At 42.5% G+C, this 22,075-nt stretch overlaps 1 protein-coding gene across 2 annotated transcripts in view; it reads left to right on the plus strand.

Annotated features, from left to right (window-relative positions):
• Window positions 1-4,141: 4,141 nt before the first annotated feature.
• The window catches only part of SHTN1 (shootin 1), a 54,446-nt gene continuing 36,512 nt past the window's right edge, over window positions 4,142-22,075 (plus strand). For both annotated transcript variants that reach the window (XM_063405231.1, XM_063405232.1), the window contains exons 1-4: window positions 4,142-4,347; window positions 11,005-11,057; window positions 17,486-17,546; window positions 21,641-21,735. In XM_063405231.1, the coding sequence (XP_063261301.1) occupies window positions 4,290-4,347; window positions 11,005-11,057; window positions 17,486-17,546; window positions 21,641-21,735 (267 nt within the window). In that variant the 5' untranslated portion in view covers window positions 4,142-4,289. The remainder of the gene's footprint in view (window positions 4,348-11,004; window positions 11,058-17,485; window positions 17,547-21,640; window positions 21,736-22,075) is intronic.

Consider the following 22,075-nt stretch of genomic DNA (forward strand, 5'->3'; position numbering starts at 1 on the left):
TTCTCATAAAATCTGTTGTGAAAGTACAGGGCTGTAGTGGTGCCCTGAGGGTGCTCAGGCTGCAGTCACAGCTCCTTCCACCAGGCAGCTCTCCTTATCAGGAGGGTGAGGAATCCTCAGGATTCCATGCAGGCTCTGCAGGGACTGCTGGATTGCACTGCCTCCCAAGGGAACGCCCTTCTCTCCCAGCCAGAGGGGTCCACTGCCCCTTCCTCGCTCTTTGTTGGTGGAGATGTTGGGGGTTCATTTGTGTGGGAGAGGCAAATCCATTAAAAGCTCCGAGAAAATTTTATCCCCAAATGGGGAATGGGAATATGCATATTTTAGATGGATAGACAGACAGACAGATAGATAGACAGATAAACAATCACATCAAATTCCTGACTGTTGTACCTATTTGATAGGGTACCCAAATCCTTACTTCTGTATGCCCAGTTATGAGTGTTGTTATGCTAAATAGCTAATTTATGAGAAAAAAAGAATTCTAAGGATTTATAGATAAAGTTCACACTTTGCTGTCTCTAGGTGGTCCCAGGACAAAATTGTTCATTCACAGGATAATTGTTTCAAATTTTATTATTCAAAATTTCAAAATTCAAAATTAAAATATTCTATTATACTATGAATTCCTAGGTCTTCACTCTAGATCCCATGAATTTCGGAGTTATGTGATTAATCACTGCAACCTGCTCCAGTTTGTCATTCTGTGATATTCTCAACTTGCCAAGTCCACCATTTGACTACTCATCCATGAGGTGAACCATGAAAAAAGTTGAAAAAATGATAAGCAAGCAGGTACAACAGCCTCAGTTACACACACTTGTTGGGAACTGATCATTTGCATCAGGTTCAAGCATAAGTCAATAACAGGAGATCTCCAATATCTCACTAAGATCTATCCCAAAGTAAGACAAAGTTAGAACTTCCAGTATTTTTTATTTTCTTTTTTTTTTTCTGTAAGTATGCTACTTTATATGATGGATTGCTACTGTGTAATTGAGAACACCAGACAGATTCTCATCCATTGCAGCTATGAGTTGGTGGAATCTAGAGATCTGATGAATCCATCTGAATTTTGGGCTCCCAAAGGACATCAAATATTAGTAATAGAGTTAACTTTTCAGCTGTCTCCTAACTTAGAAAAATATTAGCAATGATGGATTAATATATTATTATTACAATTACTCCTACTATTACTATAATAATAAATAATACTATTGCAGTGACAGCCATTCTATTCTTGCAACCAACACAGTCTGAAACAAGGAGATCCTTGTTTTAAATGCTGCCTTTTCAAGGTATTGTAACTGGATGTAAATGGAAGTGAACAAAAACAAAAAGAAAAATTATGAAGCCCTAATATAGAGATAATGGAAGTGAATTCTCTTGATGTAGATATATTACTTTAACTTGGGTAAATAAATAAATAATGGAATAATTGCCTTGCTGTCTTTAAAGATATCAAAGGGATTTTATGCCCTGTTCTGGCTGCATACAACAGACAGAACATTGTTGGAGGGTGAAAATGTCCGGTGCCTTGGCACTGGGCAGGGATAAGCAGCCCTACAATGACTCTTTTGCAAATCCTGCTATTACACTGCATAAAGGAAATTGGTTTGGAAATGAAAGGGAATGATATCAGCAGTGGGAAGAGGGACTTGGAATGAGACCTGTGGCTGAAGGGAAGCCAACAAGGCAGCTCAAGAGAGGACACTAAAAAGTAAAACACTGGCAAAACTGCTCTGACTTAAAGTGGGGCTATTCAAAACCAAGGTCATCCCAGAACTCCAAGGACCTAAACAGGATCTCTGTGTTCCTTCAAATGGAGGCATTTGTTGATATGTGGCTTTATTTGTAGCTTTTATGTTCAGCTTCTGGTTACAGACATAGATTCTGGTTGACTCTTTTCCACTGGGCAGAAAAGCCCTCAAGTATCGAAATTGCCATAACCAAATAATTTGTTCCCTTTTTGCTCAATTAAAAAGATTGAGGGTTTGAGGTCCCTCCTTGCAAAGCACTCTCCTCAAACCTTAGGCCATTTTTTTCTTCTCTTGTGTTTCTCTGTAAATTTTTTGTACCTTTTTTTGGAAGAACTGGATACAGAAAATTTATTTTGGTCTTGTCATGTAACAGAAGAAACTTTTTACCCTGCTGTCAGCATATCCCCGTTCTTTTACTGCAATACCTTGCTGACAGCACTTACATAATTACTTGCACTTTGCCTTCCACTTCCTCTACAGAGCCTTCGTTTTCCAAGGTCATTTCCCATTCTTTGCATACAACTAGGAGCACGAATTCCTAACTTTCCATTTGGTACAGTTAAAGGTGGTTTGTGCTGACTAGTTCAAAATAAGGTGACTAGCTTATGAACTTGCCTCCTTTGCCTTACATGGGGCATACCACGCTTCTGAGACACCAGCACCGCTCACGTGGTTCCTATGGCTTTTTTCCAGGATGTTACACGTGTCATTAACTGCCTGTAGGACAGAAAGTGCTGTAAAGCATCAATACAGAGTCTCTTCATGTTTTAAAGGTTTACTAGGCAAAAATGGGAAAACTAGAGGATACTGTATGGGAGGAGGGAGGCAGGAGGACTGAGCAACTGTTTGTACTAGGCTCATTTTCCTTTCACTCTCTGATATTTCTAACTAACATTGCCACATCTGTGTGTTCTGACCTGCCTGCCACAGGGATTGATGGGTGTTTGCCAAAGAAGGAGGTAGGGAGGTGTATGAACTGTACCTTTGCCCATGCCAGGCTGGAGATAGCTGCTGCTCAGCTGACTGCTGCTGGAGCTCAGCAAAATGTACAAACAGAAACCAACTCTGCATTGCACTTACTGTCAGCCTTGGGGTAAGCTAACCCTTTTAATACAGAGATTATCACTGGATTCCTTTCTTTTTCAGAAAGGGATCATCAGAGAGTAGCAGAGAGAAGTGTGGTCTTGTGAGGTGAATACAGCAGGTCTCTGTCAAAGCCCTCTGCCCTAATGTTCCAAAGTTTCCTTAAAATGCTGGACACTGGCATGCCTTGGATCCTTGAATCATTTGGATTACAAACAGTAATGCAACCTTCCACTTTTTTAAAAAACCTTTTAGCTTTCTTTGTACCAAGGCATTCAAACAGCTGTTTTATGTCCCCATCACTCCTCTGGGCAAGGGATCCTCAGTGGAAAGCTGTGCAAAAGGGTGCATTAAAAATGCAGCAACAAACTGCAGCTGTGTGGGGAGTGGAGCAGGAGGGCTTAACCCCAGTTCAGGGGCACTGACACTGTGGGGGACCCTGCCTGGGATCCATGGAACAAGACCAAGAGGTTTAACAAGGCCAAGTGCAGGGTCCTGCACTTGGGCCACACCAATCCGTGCCAGCAGCACACACTGGGGAAGAGTGGCTGGAAAGCAGCCTGGAAAATGGACCCGGGGGTGCTGGCCAGCAGCCAAGAAGGCATCCTGGTGTGTATCAGGAATAGTGCGGCAGCAGGAGCAGGGAAGGGATTCTTCCCCTGTACTCAGCACTGCTGAGGCTGCACCTTAAGTGCTGTGTGCGGTTCTGGGTCCCTCAATTCAGGAAGGACACTGAGGTAGGTGCTGGAGCCAGGGAAGGGCAACAGCGCTGGTGGAGGGTGTGGAGCACACGTCCTGTGAGGAGGAGGGAGCTGGGGTCGTTCAGCCCGGAGGATGCTCCGGGGAGCCTTCTCACTCTGCAATTCCCTGAAAAGAGGCTGGAGCCAGATGGGTTCTGCTCCCAGGAAACCAGCGACGGAACAAGGGGGCACAGTCTTAAGGCAAGGGGGGTTTTAGGTTGGACATCAGGAAGAACTTCACAGAAAGAGTCACTAGACATTGGAATGGGCTGCCCAGGGACGTGTCACCGTCCCTGGAGGTACTGAAGGAAAGCCGGACGCGGCACTTGGTGCCATGGTGTGATTGACATGGATGTGTTCGCTCACACCTTGGGCTCGATGACCTCACAAGTCCATTCCAGCCGCACTGACCCGCGGCTCCGTGCGCCGCCGGGGCCGGGCCCCCCGCTCGGAGCGCGTCCCCCCGGCAGAGCTCCGGGCCGGGGCTGCCCGCGGGCCCCGCGCCGTGCCCGCACCCGCACATGCTCACTGGGGCGCCGCGGGAGTCTGGGCATGTGCAGAGCGGAGCGGGCCGGGCCGCTCGCCGCGCCCGCCGCGCCCCGGGGCTGCGGCCGCCGCCGCCCGCCCGCTGCCAGGTGAAGCGGCGCTCGCCGGGGCGGAGCGCAGCGGGGCAGCCGCCGGCCCGTGGCGGCGGCGGCGGGGCAGGATGAACAGCTCCGACGAGGAGAAGCAGCTGGAGCTCCTCGCCAGCCTGAAGGACCAAGGTAGGAGCGGGCGGCGCCGCCTCCGGCGCTGGAGAAAGCGGCTCCCCCCGCTCCGCCGCGGGCCCGGGCTCGGCGGGCGGGAGCGCGGCCGCCGCGGGGCGAGGGCTCCGCGCCCGGCCGGGGGGACGGGGCGCGGCGGGGCGGGCGCGGCCTGGGCGTCCCCCGGCCCCGCTCCCAGGCCCTTTGCTCTGCCCATGCAGAGGGGAATAATCAAAGCCTTGATGAAATAAAGCAGGGGAGTGGAACGTGTCGGCTCTTCCCCATGTGGGCGCCCGGCGCGCCCCGCAGGTGCCCGCTGTGGCTGCAGATGGGCCGGACTCGGTGATCTCAGAGGGCTTTTCCAGCCCGGCTGGTGCAGCGGCGCTGCGGCCGTCGCGGGGGCCGATGGCGGTGCCGCAGCACATGGGCCGGGGCTGCCCGCGCCCGGCGCTGCCCTGCGGGGAGCGGGCACCGCAGAGCCCGCGGGACCGCACAGCTCCAGGCGTGGCTGTCTGTCCGCCCCGCTGACTCGCCGAAGAGCTTAGCCTTACGTGGAACTGAGCGGGGCTGTGCCAGCGTGTCCCATCGCCCGCTCCGTGCTCCAGGATCCGATCCTGACCCATCAGACACCTGCCATCCCAGTCCCCATCAGCCAGCAGGCTTCCCGCAGGCAGCTCAGGGCCCGTCCCGATCCGCTGGCGCTTTCTGTGGCACTTCGGTAATTCCATCCTGGGCTGGTTTGGTTCCGTGTGTGTCACTTTCGGTTCTTTAACAGAAAAGGCCAGAATTCTAGCGTGTTCAGTTTCATGAGTGCATAGTCTGACTCGGAAACTAGAACAGTGTAATACTTAATCTTCTGCAAGAAGGCTCATGGAAAAGAGTTTGGGTGCTCATAAACCATTTTTTAACTCCCCTGTGGTCAGTCTGTCCCTGAGCCAGGTTGATCCAGCAAAGCTGGTCAGGTAGGCACGTTCAAATGCTTGAAGATCTGTTTGAGTTGTGAACATCTTCCTGTGCATGAAGCAGTCGGTGTTGCCTCCTGTGCCACAGCCTCGTGTGCAGGAGGTGTGAAGGAGCCACGCTGGAATTCACAGCTGAGCTCTCCTGGTCTCCTGCAGTCCAGGCAGGGGCAATTTGGAAAGGACCTTTTGGACAAAGTTGTGTAAAAGAGTGAAATTACAGGGGTGTGATCAGTGCCCGTTCTTCTGTCATTCATTCTGACCATAAATGTGGTCCATCACTTTTCCTGTATAGTAGAAGCCATTTTTAACCAAGTTTCATTTGGTTCTTAATGGACTATTTATGACCTGCTGTGTCACTTTTTGGGTTTCTCCTGTACGTTCAGCTTTGGAAATTCACGGTTTCCATCAGTACAAGATAGATTCTGCCTTGGAAGGACTCATTAGGTGTAAATGATAATCTTACAGCTGTGAGTTTTGATAGTCTGAGACCAAAAAATAAGGCACAAAATCTGGTTGTCTTGCTGACTGACTGCTTCACTCCAGTACTGTTGCCTCCAAGAGGGCATTTGTTAAAAAGGCAATAATCAGTTGCAAAAAATACAAGTTTGTGTTATTCTTTAGAGAAAACTGAGCCTGTTGAAATTGTTTAGAGCAAGGCTTCAGTTCCGCTCTCTGAAAGTCTTCTCCTGCAGTGGGCTGGGTATCCTTTAATGTCTAAGGAAATTTTACAGGACTAAAGGAATTAGTTCAAGGGAAAGTTACTGTAACTTGAGGACTGGCTGTCCCAGATCCACCTGAGCTGTTGAAATAGAAGCTGTACTTGGCAGACCCAGGCCTGTAAGGCTCTGTTCTTGGTGGATGTTCATCCTTAAACACAGGAGTCTTAGTGTGTTGTTGTTATTTGGGATAACACTTTTTGTGATTATGTGGCTGGTGAGAAAGTTGTTTGATGTAGGCTTCCATTTTTATGTAAAAATATTAAAATACTCTTCTGTTTTACATCTCAAACTATGCAAAAAATATGGTAGCACACGTAGTTAAATGAGTAGTTGTGTTAACTGATGAGTCTGGTGCCTATAGTGAAAAAACTCAAGCAGTGAAAAGCTAATGAGATAAATGAAATTATTCTAATAGGAAAATACATTATTACTGTAGATGAAGTAAATTTTCTCACTCTTTATATACTGTAATTTGGACTAGATAGTATCCCCTCCATTCCTAGTGATAATAAAACAAGACTATTTTAGATACTACCAACTTCCCTCAAGTAATTTTAGGATGGTATGTTAACAGAGTCTCTTAATTTTCTTGCTTGTTGCTTCCAAATGTAGATAACAATATTATTTTGGAAATAAATGCAGTTGGTGGAAGGATCTGCTGGGTGTGAATATTTGGAGTAATGGCTACACAGACTTGGCCTATCTTTATTTTGTTCAGAGTGGTGTACAGCTTCAGATTCTCGTAACATTTTGATGTGTAGTGAGATTTCTGAAAAAGGCAAATGGATTTGGAGAGGCTTCAGAAAACGTTCATTCAGTAGCTGTTGCCTTGGTTTCTTTTCCAGGCTGTATTTTTCCAGCCTGGAGAGCCCTGCCTGGCACCAGGTAAATGAAGTGTCTGAGAAGCGGTGCCGTGGGAGAGGGGAAGGCAGGTAGCAGCGCCTGTGCCTGTCTGCTGTCACATCTCAGCTGCTGCTTGTGCTTCTCCTAACCAAGGTCAGGGGATGCAACCTGAGGCAGGTATTTTATAGCTGCCCTCTCAATTCTCAGTGGCAGCTGTGAAGCTCTCTGGGGCTTGGACAAATTTGCTTGGCTGTTTGGCAGAGCTCTGAGCAGCAACAAGGACACTGAAGCTGTCTGTGTGCAAGATACTCTTATCTTTCACCCATGCTGAATTTTCCAAGTCCTGTGTGTTAGACTCAGATACCTGATACTGATCATTCTTCATCTTGCTCCATTACCAAGTTTAAGGTGAGCATCATGAAGAAACAAGATCTCTGTGTTGATGATATTTTGGACTTAAAAGTGTTGTTTGAGTTTTCATCCTCAAATAGTCTTCTGAAATGTCATGGTTTAATAAAGCAGTTTCACTATAAGTATTACTGTTGCCTAACTGTGCTTTAAGTGATGTTTCCAGTAATGCACACTTGTGTTCACATGGCCCTTATATTCCTATGGGTAAAGAGTTAAACAAACAACAAAAGCAGTTTGGCAAAACTTTGTTTTATTAGTGTTATTAGTCATTGGTTGTAGAACCTGAGGAATGGTAGGAAACTTGAACAGCTGAATCATAACAGTAGTTGACTGCCTGCCTGGAAGATTGCCTTGTTTGTCTTTGGTCTTATTGGCACTGCTGGTACCTTGCCCTTAAAGACAGAGTAATCTTTTGCAATAGTCCCTTTCTTTTTTCCAGTTGGAAACAGGAGTCAGTGATCAAAGTGTGTGGAGTTATAAACTAGGTAAAATTACACTTCAGCACTGCCACTGTCATAGCCACATTTCTGGTCACTTTACTGAATTACAGTGCTTAACAACTGCTGTTAACCACACATATACTAAAGGTATTTCTATTCCTGGATTTTTTTCTTCATTTTCAAAAGGTCTAACTTTGCTCTATGTTTGTTGGCTGGATTTCATGAAGTGTGATGATTTCCAGTCTCTAGTCCCAAGCACTATGACTATGCTTCTTTTTAAAATTATGATCTATTTGATCTCTTAAAACTTTTTGTTATAATGTCAGCACCTTTTAATAAGGGAACATCTTATATGTATCTTCTTAGGAACAGACTAGACTGCCAATTCGACAGCAGTATGTCAGAGCAGTACCTTTTAAATGTATACTATTGACAAGCTCCTAATGTGATCTGATGAATTTATACTACTTTGTGGCAGATGGGTAATTTTTGTGGCCAGAGGAATTTCTCAGGACACCTTGTTGGCTGCTGTCTTCCCCTCTGTAGTCACCTCTCTATAATTTATTTTTTCATACACAGCAGCCATCATTCCCCAGCAGAACCCAGTCTGCTTGAAGGTATTAAGAGTTCAAATGTTTTTCTCACTTCAGTTTCTTGTGTTGAACTCTATATTTTTTTTTAGAAACTTGTGAAGGCAAATCTTTTGGTGTGAAGTTAGTGGTTGGTCTTTATCAGGCAGTGGTGTGTTTAGTTTTCCTGCCCTGTTTTTTCAAGGAAGCTGTAAGACTGCAAGATGCAAATTGAGGGTTCAATAAAATTTACTTATACACACTTTCACAGATTTGAGTTAAATCAAGGCATATGGGAACACAGATGCAGGAACTGACTTTGTACAGTATTCGTACCCAACACTTATCTTTCTGTACTTACACAGGTGATTTTTATTTGTTTATTTTTTTAACAACAGTTAGGTAATGGAGCTGTGTAGGTTTCAGCAAATGCAACTGATATCTGACCAAAAGCTTGGTTTGCCCATGTAAGCTTTAGGCCTGGTAATAGGTTTGTGTATTGTGGGTCAGGATCTGGAGTCATTGTAAAGTGGTGAGTGTAATGCTGTCCTGTACGTTCCCCTTGACAGAAGGAGGTGTTAAAAATGCTACCCAGGCACTATTGGAAAATAGTTTGCACCTGGCTGGTGCTGCTGGTGCCTTACTGCATCCTGTCAAAATACCGATTAGTTGGATTTAGCAGAAGGGATCTTTGAGCCTAAAATGGTGAACAAGGGACAAATTGATTGCTTTTCACTTTTTTTTTATCATTTTGACAGCACTTCACAGTCTTGTGCATGCTGTACATGCAGGAGGCCACTGTTGTTTGAGAGTTTCCACCACATTCTTGGTCTGATTCTTCCTATTCCATATACACTGCAAGGAGCAATGTGATGGCAGCAATTCCATTAAAGCTTCTGGTGCTGACAGGGGTAATTCTGTCTCTAATGATATATCCAAAAAGCCAGGTGTTAGTTTACTTCTACCAACAAAATATGACTTAATTAGGATAGCTTGTTTCACCCAGAGCAGAGGGCTTCTTGCACCATCAGCTCTTTCTCTTGCCTGTACCAGTAAAGACATGCCTGGTCCGTGGTATGGCAGCAAAAACAGTGGAGTGATGCTTGCTTTGACAGCTCCACTTATTTGTTGAGTAAATAAGTAGATTTGAAATCCTGAAGTGGCATTACTTATTGATTTGGCATGGAATGGCTCTCAATCGACTTGAAGGCCGGCCTGGTTTGCAATATAAATACTAAAGTATATGCATGTAGCATTTTTAAAGTTTGGGGGTTTTTTTCTTTGATTAGTGTTTTTTAATATACAGGAAAGGGGTTAATTAATTTTTTAATAAAAAGAGTAGGAAGAGGCACCACCTCAATGTGTGTAAATGAAGGTGTCTTTCCTGTTATTCATTGTGAATTATAGTCATTATATACTTTTACCCTTACAGCCTTGTTTTAGTAATAAGTCCTTTTCAGCCATACTAAGTACCTAATATATAAAACATCTAATTTATATAATACTTACATTTTGTTGGGAAATTCAGGTTCAGGAGACAGAGATTCACAACTGAAAATGAAAAGACTAAGTTATAATTAAAGGAGCATGTGCATACAAAGTTACCTACTTAATTTAATGCTGATAAAGGCTGTTAATATGTTTACAGGATGGTCCCTTCTGGCCAGCTGAGCTGTGGAGTGAGTAGCTGGTGCACAAGTGAGGTCATTTTTGTGAAGGAACATACTGTGTTCACTCATGTTGGCTATTTTGGGGATTTACACTTTTACCATAAGGAAGAGCAGGGTTGGCTGAGAAAACGTTTTGGGTGGGTTCAGAGCTACAGCCCAGAATATTCTGTTATTTTCTCCTTCAGGGCTAATGATTCAGAGTTCTCTGTTCATGCAGTGTGTGAAGAGAGCTGTTGAGGGTGGGGCAAATCTGTATTTACATTTTTCAGTCATTTGTAAAGTATCAAATGGCAAGAATGAGTTTGCTTTAAAGGCAAACAAACCCAAGCAGTTATCAAGTATGAGGAGACTCAAATTGTATCTGTTGGTACAGTTTTCATTCCTTTTCTTGCATCTGGACAGTAGAAGTCTCTTCCCTTATTTTCCTGAAGGGAACAGGGAATAGCTGGGCAGTGGAGCAGTGACCAAGAGGCAAAGCCTTTGTGCTCCTGTGTAGGAAATACCTTGTTTCACCAGTGTGGTTTCTTGTTTGTTCATCTACCTGTTGGGTTGGTTTGTTGGGGTTTTTTTTCTGCTTCTTGGGCATGGGTGGTAGGTAAGGATTTTGGGTGCATAAGGAGAAGTGGAGACAAAGGGATGGATGGGGGAACCTGGTTTTTCTGGTGCACAGATCAGCTGCTCTGCAGGTACCCATGTATTGCACCAACCATTCCTTCTAGGACTGATCTGTAACCTGAGCCATGTGGGTTTAAAATGGTCACTGCAAACAGTATATTCACCTTGTAATTTTTGAACTCAGACAGTGAGATTGTTTAACTCTACATTGATCAAAAATTGATTGTTTTGGGAGCTACCGTCTTTTCCAGAGACTTCCTAATTGCTTCAGTTCTAGAAGGCTGTCCAGTTCATAGGATATTAATAAGCTATTAATTAATTTTATGACCCGTGTTATTTAAAAAGTCTGTGTAGACAAACAGAAGAGTTTTCAATTTAATCAAATGGAGAGCTAATTTGGAAAGAGGTACTGCAACATTAACTTGTTTTGTTCTTTTTTCCTTGTGTAGCTATTGGCGAATATGAAGAGCTTAGAGCAGAAAATAAGAAAACGAAGGAAGAGGTTTGTATATATCAATTATTCATTTAATACTGAAATGCTAAATACCAGAATACCTTGTGCACTGTGGCAGGTTGTTGACTGCTTTTTTGAGTTCATTGTTTCTTATTAATAATAAGTATTACTTGTTCCTATATGTTTTAAGGAGCAATGAGTGCAGCTCTCACAACTATTCTGGTTGTCCCACTGCTGAAAAGTTCCTGTAAATGTATTTTGAATGATTGCTGCTTTACCAGGTTTGCTTGTGATTATAGTGGCAGCATAGACCAAGTCACGTATTCAGATAGAATTGTTTCTCTTTGATCTAAGTCTTGTTTTATTACGACTGCGTTTGCACAGGGGACTTAATTACTGAAAAGAAAAAAAGAGAACAACTTCCCTCAGCTTCTGAACATTCAGAGTGTAGGAATGTGATTTCTGAAGGTAGGGAGGAATGCAAGGGAGTCAGTGTTACACTGTATTATAAGCAAAATTCTCCTTTCCCCAGTATGAGTGAGCTGAAGATGTAAGAAACCTGTTAGTTTTCAAGTCCCTGTCAGCTGCCAAGGCATGTAGGTTTAATGCAGCTTCTTCTGAAATGATTTTGGAAGGGTCATTTTTAGTTACAAATGTTTCAATTCAAGGCTGTATTGAGAAGACCTTGTCCTTAACTTTTTTCTTACTGTTAAAGAAAATTTGAAACTTATGTTCACTCCCAATTTAGCAAAGATTTTGTGTATTTCTACTGAGGTCAGAATATTGTGCTTCCTTCCCTCCTGTCCTCTGACCTCCCTGTCCTTTTCACTTTGGTTGTTGCTGCATTCCTGTTCTGCTGTCCTTCACCAGTGTCTCAGATATCCTGGGAAATCTGTCCTCTGTCGTTGCTGTTTGGAAGAAATGCTCAGAAGAAAATGAGAATAAAAGTGGGTTAGAGCAAGATTCCATCCAGGCCAGCATGCAGTCCCTGGCAGCAGAAGGGAGGCATGTAGAAGCATGTTTAACACCTGGGCAGGTTTCTCTTGCAGTCTCCAAAGCATTTGCAGCCTGGGAGTGATTTCAGCATCCTGCCCTGCTCTCTTCCTTTAGTTTGTCCCGTGCTGGCTTTGGCTTCTGTCACGTGTGGGGAGTGCCATGCCAGGACCTGTGTGCACCCCATGAAGAACAGGCTCCCCAGCTTTGCCCTGAGCCCCATCACACCAGCTTTGGTGTTTCTTCAGCAAAGCTTTGTGTAGCTTGGGAAGGGATGAATGGGCAGGCTTCCCTGAGCTACATTTTTATTTATTTTTTTTTCTTCAAAGGGAATTTCAATGAAGAATTTTATTTCTGAGATTGAGATGGAATGAGGTGTTCTGAGGTAGTTTTTTCTGCTCTTCTTGCCTCCTTGCTCCTCTCTCTCACAGGACTTCTTTCCTACAGCTGCATATCTCCAGCTACTTCTGTGTGTTTCATCTGGAGGCTGCTTTGAACTTTTTCAGAATACTTGCATAACACCCAAAAATCCCCCAAGCCTGAGCACGTGGGGATTACATTCCCAGCTGAGCAAATCAGTTAAACACGTGCTCAGAGGTGGATTTTCAGTTGTTACGCAAGTTTTCTCTCTCCAGAAACTCCGTCCTGCAAATTGATGTGTTTGTGTAAGCAGTCATGGTTCATTGTTCAAGTGCTTGGACTCAAGTGGTTTAAGTGTGAGGCTCTAAATGCATTTCTTCCACAAAAAAAAAAAAAAAAATCTACTGATACAGAGTTCATGGTTATATTTGCTTTCAGTGACAATACTAGAAGAAACTATTCCTTGCATTATGGCAGGGCAGAATAATCCTAAAAGTCCTTAGCATCTCTTGCTTTGTATCTTAGTTTGTGCTTTGCAGAATCAAACCTGCTGCTGGAAAAATGTAGCACAGACTTTCTCTGCCTGTGGGTCTGGGAAGTTGTGGGTGACTTCTGTTCCTGTTTCTGCCACTGTCTGTCACTGTGAATGTCAGCAAAGCCTTCCTCTCTATCAGCTGTGGTCACATAATTGCGTTGACAGGAGAATGAGGAGTTAATTTTTTTAGCAGGTGACTTGCAGACTGTGTGGAAAGTGCCACAGAGGAATTAAATAGCAGTGTGTGTGTATGTGCTTTTGGTACACTTGGTGGAATACTAAGTCACTACTGTACTGATACGGCTGTGAAAGATGAGCTGTGCATGCAGAAATTGTCCTAGTTTCCATTAGACACACAGAACTTAGTGGATAATGAGAAGCTAACTTAAGATACAACTCTGATTTTTGAAAATTTATGCTCTTTATTCCATGTTTTTTCTTAAAATTCGGAAGTAAATTGACTTTTACGTGGGTTGCTTTCTTCAAAGCACTGCTGGTTTAAAGGGATGCTAATAACCATGAAAATTCAGGAGCAAAATCCAAAATCTTTGATCCACAGCGTCTCTTCCTCATTGCCTTGCAAAACTGCCAATTTGGAGACCACTGGTGGAGTCACTGACAACATTTCCCCAGACATTTTTTGTTAGTGCTTTTAAATACTTTTAGAAACAATGGAGCCAAAATTGTATTGGCAGATTACATCACTTAGGTCACCTTTTTTTATTGGTAGCCAACAAAACATTCATACCAGCCCCCCAAAAATGGGTAACTAATGGTCAGCTGCTCACAAATGTGGGTAGCTTAATATGCAGTTCTGACATATTCAGAGTCAGATCATGAATAAATATTTGACTACTTGCTAATCAGACAGAAATGACTCTGAACACTGGTTTTGACAGTGTTTTGTCATGCTGCCAGTAGGGGAAAAAAAAAGGAAGACAGCTATCCAAAACAGTAGGTGTAATACTGTGTCTGTGATACATCATTCATGGTGTTTGCTCTGTTAAAGCACATGGATGGAGTGGATTACATGTTTTGTCTCCACGTGGGAATGGGGAAGGGATTCTGCCTTGATGACATGCTCATTGTTTCTCTAAGTGGAGTATTGCAAATGTCATTGGATACTTCTGAGCACTGCACCAAACTCACAATTTTAGAACAAGCATTAAATCTGCATACATTTCACAATCTGTGTAAATGGGGAAGAATTGTGTCTTGTGTTGCTTAGCAATGGTTTAATTGACTATATGACTACTACGTGAACTTCTTGCATCTTAATATCTGGACTGAACAATCTCCTTGTTGTTTTTGCCCTTTGAAGACCTTTTACTGAATTCTGTAGGAGCTTATGTGCAAAATAGTTGGCAAAAAAGAAGCCTGTTAGAGAATAGACAAGAAACTAGAAATTAAAGTATTGCCTTGTGTACTGGGTACCTAAAAGGCTAAAATCTGAAAGGAGTGGGATCGACAGATCTTCTGAACTTGTGCCTGCAAAGATGAAGAATATATGGAGTTATTCATAAAATTAAATTTGGCAACTGGACTGTTAATTTCTAAAAATACAGATGCAATGTATTTTTACTGCTAGGAGATGATTACTGACTCCTATAGCCAGTTCAGGACTACAACATTGTCTGTTTACATTGTTGGGGTTTTTACAAGTGAGATAATGATGGTATAAATATTATATTACTAATACTAGATATATTAAATAACATAGAATAAATGCTTATTTTACTTTGCAGAGAAGCTGGAACTCTTAATGAAATTAAAAACAGAAAATTGACTGGCAATCCAGGAGCTACAAACTTTTAATTTTTTTTTTCAAGGGTACTCTTTAGTTTGTAGCTATCCCTTAACACTGAAAAGGGGAAGCACAGTAATTATATGGAAACTGTTTCTCCTCAGCCAGTTGCATGTGCTCAAATGTGGAAAGTGAACAGTAGATTTTATAGTAATGTTACTTTATTTGCCTTTTAATATTTAGGAATAGTGATACTTTTGTCCATTAATGATTCTATTGTGTATGCCTCAAATTGCTTTTTTGAAAAGTGAGATGGTTAGGAACTTTTAAGGCTTCTGTCGAGTATTTTATGAGCAGCTAATACGTCTAAATTTTGATTTTTAAACTTTTTAGTTTTAAAGATAAGGTTGATATATTTTAAAGGATAATAGTATTTTTTATTATGAAACATAGTTTATAGGCTTTTTATTTGTGTGTAAATTTCAAATTTAAAACAGATTAAGTAGTTAAAGAAAATCTCAAATTTTTCTAGTTCTTGGAAGATAAACGGAGGTATTTTTTGGAAGGACCTGTAACAGCTCTGCTTGCATGGCTCTGATTGCAAGACAGAAGGCAAAGTGCTTTCCACTGATCATTTCAGCAAGGGCAGCAATCTCCCGCTCTCCTTTTCTTTCTCCTCTTTCATTCTGAAGCACAGTAGCAGCAAAAGGAAGGTATTGAGAAAACTGCAACTGGGAGCAGGAATTGCTCTGCAGAGAGCCAAGCCTGGAGACCCTGATTGTGCAGAGAAATGTCGCAGTTATGAGGAGAATAGTCAGCTTGCCGTGGTCCAAATGGAGCTCTCTGCAAATAGCACTCGAGGTGAAGTGGAATAGGTCATTTAACTTCCCCTTTCACTGCACAGGGAAAGCTGCCTCGCCTTACAGCGTGCTGCCTGGAGGATTGTAAAAGGAATTCTTCCTGTCGTTGGGATAAGGGAGTGTGCTGTGTCCTCTACATCAAGGTTTCCATCAGTGGGAAAGTTGCTGACTTCCACAGGCAACAGATGAGATCCTTAAAATGCTAATGTTCCTGGTTTTTAAACTGAGCTCTGAAGGCCTTTGCTCACTTCGTGTGCAGTGGGCTGAAAGCTTGCAGTGTGCACAGAAATCCGTGGGTGAGGTATGTCAGTGTGGCTCCAGTGGCTTTCTTGGGAAGTCTGAGGAGGCAGCAGCTCGCACCAATTCCCCTTTTGCAGCAGAACTGTGCCCTGCACAGCAGCCAGAAGCACTTTCTGCATCTTTCACTGCCTGCTGCTTTTAGTCTGCTCTTCTGCCAGAAGGTAACACTAACTTTTGCTGAGGAAACCAAGGGAAGGCGGCGAGACTCAGGCACAGATTTCCCTTCCCCACGTCTCCTCTGCAGGATTCTCTTAGCAGGGCCCTGGGAAATGGTGAGTCCTCATCTGGCACTGCTTGCTCAGCACGTCTTTGCTCCTTCTGCAGCTCTGCCTTGTTTCACAGCCCTTACAGCAGCTGGTGACTGACCTGTCTCTCTGCTGAGCCCTGTCCCTCGAAGCCTCATCATCCCAGTGCCATGAGGAGAGAGATTGCTGGCTGAGTGCAGCTCCCTTTGCTCCCCCAGGTAGCCACCAGCTGCCCCTGAGCCAGCAGCAGTGGCATCCTCGCCTTGCCTGAGAGCAGGATCCTTCTTTGGGTCTCATCCAAGGTCCTCTGGAGCTGACAGAAGAGTTCTCTTGAATTTGGCTGCCTTTGAATCACTCTCCCCCTTCTTGTTGCTTAACAGCAGGCTCCTTTCCCAGCTAACTCAAAGTGGCTCCTCATGTGGAAAAACTGAAAATCGAGCAAAATCATTTCAGGGTTGCTTTTTTGGGTTTTGTTGGTTTGGTTTTTTTTTTTTTAAACCCAGTTCTGTTCCAGTGGCCAGCATCCTTGTAATTGGAGTTGCTCTGTAAGGAGCTCAGTCACACAGATCTCTTCCAGAAGTTAACTCATGTTCTTGTGTTGATTCATGGCTGTGAACATGGCCAGCCATGTGAGGAAGGATGTGTGTGTGAGGCACCTTGTGTGCCTGTCATACTTCCCCCTGGGTCATGTGGTTTTCACACTGTGCTTAATCACTGACTGTGTCTCTTGTGAATTTTACTCATTTCTTTGAGTTTTTTCATTTACTTACAGAATGGGGTTTCTTAGAGAACTCTGTTTAACATCTGTTTCATTCTTTCTTGTTGAAGAAGCTGTTCCATCATAAGATCAGTGATTGCAGGCCTGTGTAGTGTCAGCAATAGCCACAAAATTAATAAAACTGGGGTGATGGGAACTCCTTAAAGCATGAAAAAGAGTGCCTTTCTCTCTACAAAGCTGAAACTTTGCTCATGTTGTAATGAAATTAAACAGCATGTCCCTGATGATTGTCTTTGAGATTTTCCTTGCACATGGTGTGTATAGAAATGTAGGCCTCTTTTCTGATTGTATTTGTGTTAAAGAAACTAGACTTAAAGCCTATTTTGACATGCAAAGTATTGCTCCTGCTCTTGGTTTAACATGGGTAACTGTTTGTATCAGTTTTGGGTAATGTGTCTTTAAAATATTTTCAGAGTAGCTCTGAATCAGAACCTGAATCAAGTACAGCATGCCAGTTTGGCTAGGAAATACTCTGAGTAATGAATTTTTTATGCATAATTTCCATCGATCTTACATGGCTGAAAGGAAAAAGAAATGCTTTGATAGGCTCCTGCATATTATTACGCTGGCAATTGATCTTGGTTGATTTTGCATGTTGTGACTGACTGCTAATTAAATATCTGGGATGAGTGTTTCATTTCATTTTTCTCTTCTCCTACAGTGTGACAAAATCAAGCAGGAACGAGATGAGGCTGTCAAAAAGCTGGAGGAGTTTCAGAAAAGTAAGCTGATAATGTCAGTGGGATTTTCTTGATGTAGACAATTATAACATAGTTCTGCACACTCCACAGCAGAGTTAAGAATGCTGAGGTTCAGGTCCATTTGCTGTTTCTCCTTGAAAGCTGAGTTTAAGGAGCTAATCCAGTGAGACTTTGCCCACAGTCAGAATAAATGCTGTTACAGCATTTGTACTCTCTGGCACAGGTAGTCATTCTCAAGGTGGAAAGTGGTGAACATGCAGTGGTGCAAGTGTGGCTCCATCTCACCTGGATTCTGCAAGTGACTTTTGGAATGATGCATGCTTGAAGTGATGAGATGCTGTTGCTGAGATTCCTAATAATAATAATAATGGCAATATTTTCTCATGAAGGACTAATGCTACTTTAAGCAGACACACCAGGAAAGGTTTTTAGGATGAACTGCTCTGACAAGGTAATTTTTAGAGCTGGTTCTATCTCATCTGGGCTGTGAGAACGTCAATATTCAGTTTTACACTTTTATGGTAATGGTTCTATTGAAACCGTATGGTGTCTGGAAGCAACAAAGCACATCTAATGGGAGTGGAAGTATCCTGGTGGAATAGCTCCTTAGAAGAGACAATTACAATGGGATTGTGGTCTGTTATGTCTGGTTTGTGCCAGTACAGTGAGCTGCACGGTGAAGCATCAGAAATGTGGATGAAGTTAATGCAGGAGAAGGAAATCACATGGTCTGTACTTTTGTGTGACTGTGCTAATAGAGGAATTTGCTCACTTCTGTTTTATAATAGTTCATGTGATACAATTATGGAAAATAATCTGAAAATCAACAGGAATAGTCTCCTGCCTTGAATGATCTTAGGTAACTGTTCTGTGAAGCAAGAAGGTTCTCCGAGAAGTATAATTCCTCTGGAAAAACGGCTGCCTGTTTTGTTTTTGTTATGATATGAGGAATACTGGAGTGTGGCAGAAAATGTCAAGTAGTTAAGATTTAAAATTTGAGGTAATATTTGATGTTGTAAGATTTTATAGGTTTCTTTTATCTTCCTTTCACATTTTTAAAGGACATACCTTGTAAACATAGTGATAAAATGCCAGGAATATTAGGATTTTAAAGCAATAATAGAGCCCATTATTTAAACGACAATATAAAAGGCAATTATATTGATGAAGAGCTACATTGGCTTTGTGTCTGTGAATAAACTTGGCCTGTACTCAGCTTCTATTTGTTCTCCTGGCATAAACACATATTGTGTGTGATTCCAGTTTAATGGGGCCCCGTTTGTATGCCAAGCAGCTGCATTTTAGGCCCTATTGCGTGATTTCATAGCTCTCTGAAAATTGGTTCTATTGAGCACAAGAGATAGAAGGTGGTGGTGGGGGGGAAAGCTTCAACACACAATCATTTCTTTTCAATTGGAGCCAGCAAGGTTGATGACAACATGACCATTGTGTTATAATGATAAGACCACTAAGGATCTGTACCTCTCATCAAGGCTTTCACACAACAGCAGATACAATTTAATTCACTGCTCTGTCAGCAGTGCTGATACCATTATGCCGTCTGTCTCCACAGTTATAATCACTGTCCTCCGAGAAATGCAGTTGAAATGATCTTGAGCAGTCAAAGAAACTCTCAATTAAGGCTGCCACTTCCAATGTGTCAGATTGTGTCTTATGCACTTGGTACAATTTTCACTTCCAATCCTGTTTATTTACAATGTCTACCAGTAATTATGCTTAACATGTCATTTAGTGAGGGTGCCCCTGCCAAGGAGATTGTTGGGTGCTGCAGCACCATTGAGGGGGAGTTTCTCGCAGTCAATGCCATCAGCGGCTTTTAGTCCCTGACGGGATGCAGTAGTAATGTTGATAATGCAAGTATCGTGCTCATCAAGTCATAATTAGATGCCACTCAAATGTGCCACTTGTAATAACAGTGTTGATTCATGTTTTCTCGGTGACTGCAACTACTAATTAGTTAAGTGGTTTTTGGTTGGCCTGCATTTGCTGCGGATTATTATTACCCCTGAAAAAAACTGTCAAGGTTAGAGATGTTTCAGGCCACTTAGTGCTTCTTTATGAATATTAATATTAACATAATAAGAACTTTGGACAGACTTAGGAAATAATATATTTTTTGTATTTAATTTGGAAAGATTTTTTTTCCCCTGAGTTAATCATAATTGCAGGTTAATTAAGTTTAAATGAACCAAGAGTAATCCCTAGTTCTGCCATGAGAGCCTGATCCTTGTTCCCTAACTTTAGCCTTGCTTGAGGCCCTGAGATTCCTGTCTGTAAAATGGAAGCAGCTCTGTATCTCCACTGCTCCCTCATCCAGCCCAAAGCATCTCACTGCTCAAAGCTCCCAGGGTTCAGTAGAATAAAAACAGAAGAGGTAGGGAGATGCACTACCTGAAACCTTTCCTCTCTCAAATTAAATACAGCAGCTAGTACAGCACATTTGGAGCAGATAATTTCTCCATAGTCAGGAGAAATGGAAATAAAAAGACAATCAAAGAAAGAGGTCTGGTTGCTCTGCTGGTAGAAGACTTCATGTGAGTGTAGTTTTCAGACCAAGATTTACCAGTACGTGCCTGCCTTTTCTTTTTTCAGATTTTGCATCTTTCTTGCAGCTACTCAGTGAACCAGTGTGCTGTTAGTTTCCTCTGGTAACAACAAAACTTTAAAAATGAGAACTTCAGTTGATACTGGAGTATAAAGCTGCACAAAAACCATTTGTTAATGGCCTTCTTTTTCCTATCATGAAGTCCTGTTTGGCAATCATTAAGGTGACCTCTGTATATCAAAGAGTGCTTAAAAACATCTATTCAGTCTTTGGCCAAAACTCTTGGAAGAGAGCAAGGGGGATTTTCTACCCAGTGGTATAAAATCTCTAGGTTTTAAAGCTTATCTTGATTAAAAGGAAATACTAGAAAAAAGTCCACCGTATTTACATTGTATTTTCCAGCCTTGCTCATGCTCCAAAATGTTGTTCTGCTGCAAGTAGTTCCTTTCTGTGCACTGAAATCCTGACACTGGGCTGAGAAGGAATTTATGCCCTGCAATGACTTGAGTTAGGGTCCGGGCTGCTGTTTGGATGTTTTAGGGTTTTTTTGTTTGCTGTTTTAGGATTGGATGAGGATGCCAGGAGCCAAGGGGGAATTGCATCAATGAGCCTGAGAAATGGAGAGCTATTCTTGGGTTTTCTCCTTTGCTCCCTGTGCAACATTAAACCTGTTTTAGACTTTGAACACTACTAAAGTACACATGTACTGCTGGAAGCTGAATGGAATTGCAACCCAGAATGTACCTGTACTTTTAAATTCTTTCTGACTCGCATTGCTTTCCTATGTTACAAAACAAGATCTGTTCCAGAACTTTTTGGTCACTCCTTTGCCTGTCTTTGACAGAGCCATGTGGACCCACAATTGTAACAGGGATTCTGTAAGTGCAGAGGACAGATGTGTCTCTTGCTGTTCCAGCTGTGGGATCAAATGTACAGCCATGCATTCCAGGTGCAGCTAGCCCAGCCTTGGCCCTGCTCTCAGGGAGGATTTTGTGAGTGTGTTGGCATCTGTGTTGTGAACAGTGAAGGTTGGTGAGACTGTGGTGCTCATTTCAGGGCTGCTCAAGCACAGAGAGATGTGGAATAAGAAACAGAGCAGAAAGTGCAAAGAAGCTTTGTAATACATCTGAGTTAATCTTGCTGTTTGAAAATACAGAGGTTCTAGTCTTCTGAAAATGTCACGATGGCAATCTTAAGAGATTATCCTAATGGTGTCATTGTGGTTCCTCGAGTGTTAGTGGAATAAAGGTGATGAATGAGGATGGTCAAGGAGGCTGCTGCTGGTCTTCTGCTTCCAAAAGTTTATGCTCAGTTCTACAGTTGCCCCTCTAATGCTGCAAACATGGCTTGAGAGAATTGCTTAAAGGAAGAACCCAAATATTCAATGCTCAGAACAATTCCTATCTGTGGAGACTATCTAAGCATGTACTTCCCTGTGTTTGAAATGCTTGCAATGAAAGTTAGCAAAAGAAGATGTGCTATTTCTGATCATGGGAGGCATGTGTCAATCTCAGGAAAATAATGACTAATTCTTGAACTCTTCCCTTAGTTTCTCACATGGTTATTGAGGAAGTGAACTGTATTCAGAACCATCTTGAAATTGAGAAGACATGCCGTGAAAGTGCTGAGGCTTTGGCTTCCAAGGTGAGAAGAATTATGATGATGCTGTTTTTTCTGACCTATTTATTCACCTGTTTATCTGTGTATTTATTTAAAACTTGAGATTGTATGCATGACCCTTATATGTTTCTGTATAATCTTGTGAAGCTGTGAAATAGTTTGGAAGTGGCAAAAAACTAATAGCCAGATGCAAAATACCATTCCTGCCTTTAAAGAAAAAAAATACCCATTTTAATGTAGTTTCTATTTTCATGGACCAGCATCCTGATCTCTACTTTTCATATGCATTTAGGTTAAATGGAAAATAAGTCTTAGAACTCCTCTGTGTGAAAACAATAATGAGCATTTCAGTGTCTAAATCAAA

The sequence above is a fragment of the Prinia subflava genome, chromosome 9 (assembly GCF_021018805.1).
Source record: "Prinia subflava isolate CZ2003 ecotype Zambia chromosome 9, Cam_Psub_1.2, whole genome shotgun sequence".
Classification (NCBI taxonomy): domain Eukaryota; kingdom Metazoa; phylum Chordata; class Aves; order Passeriformes; family Cisticolidae; genus Prinia; species Prinia subflava.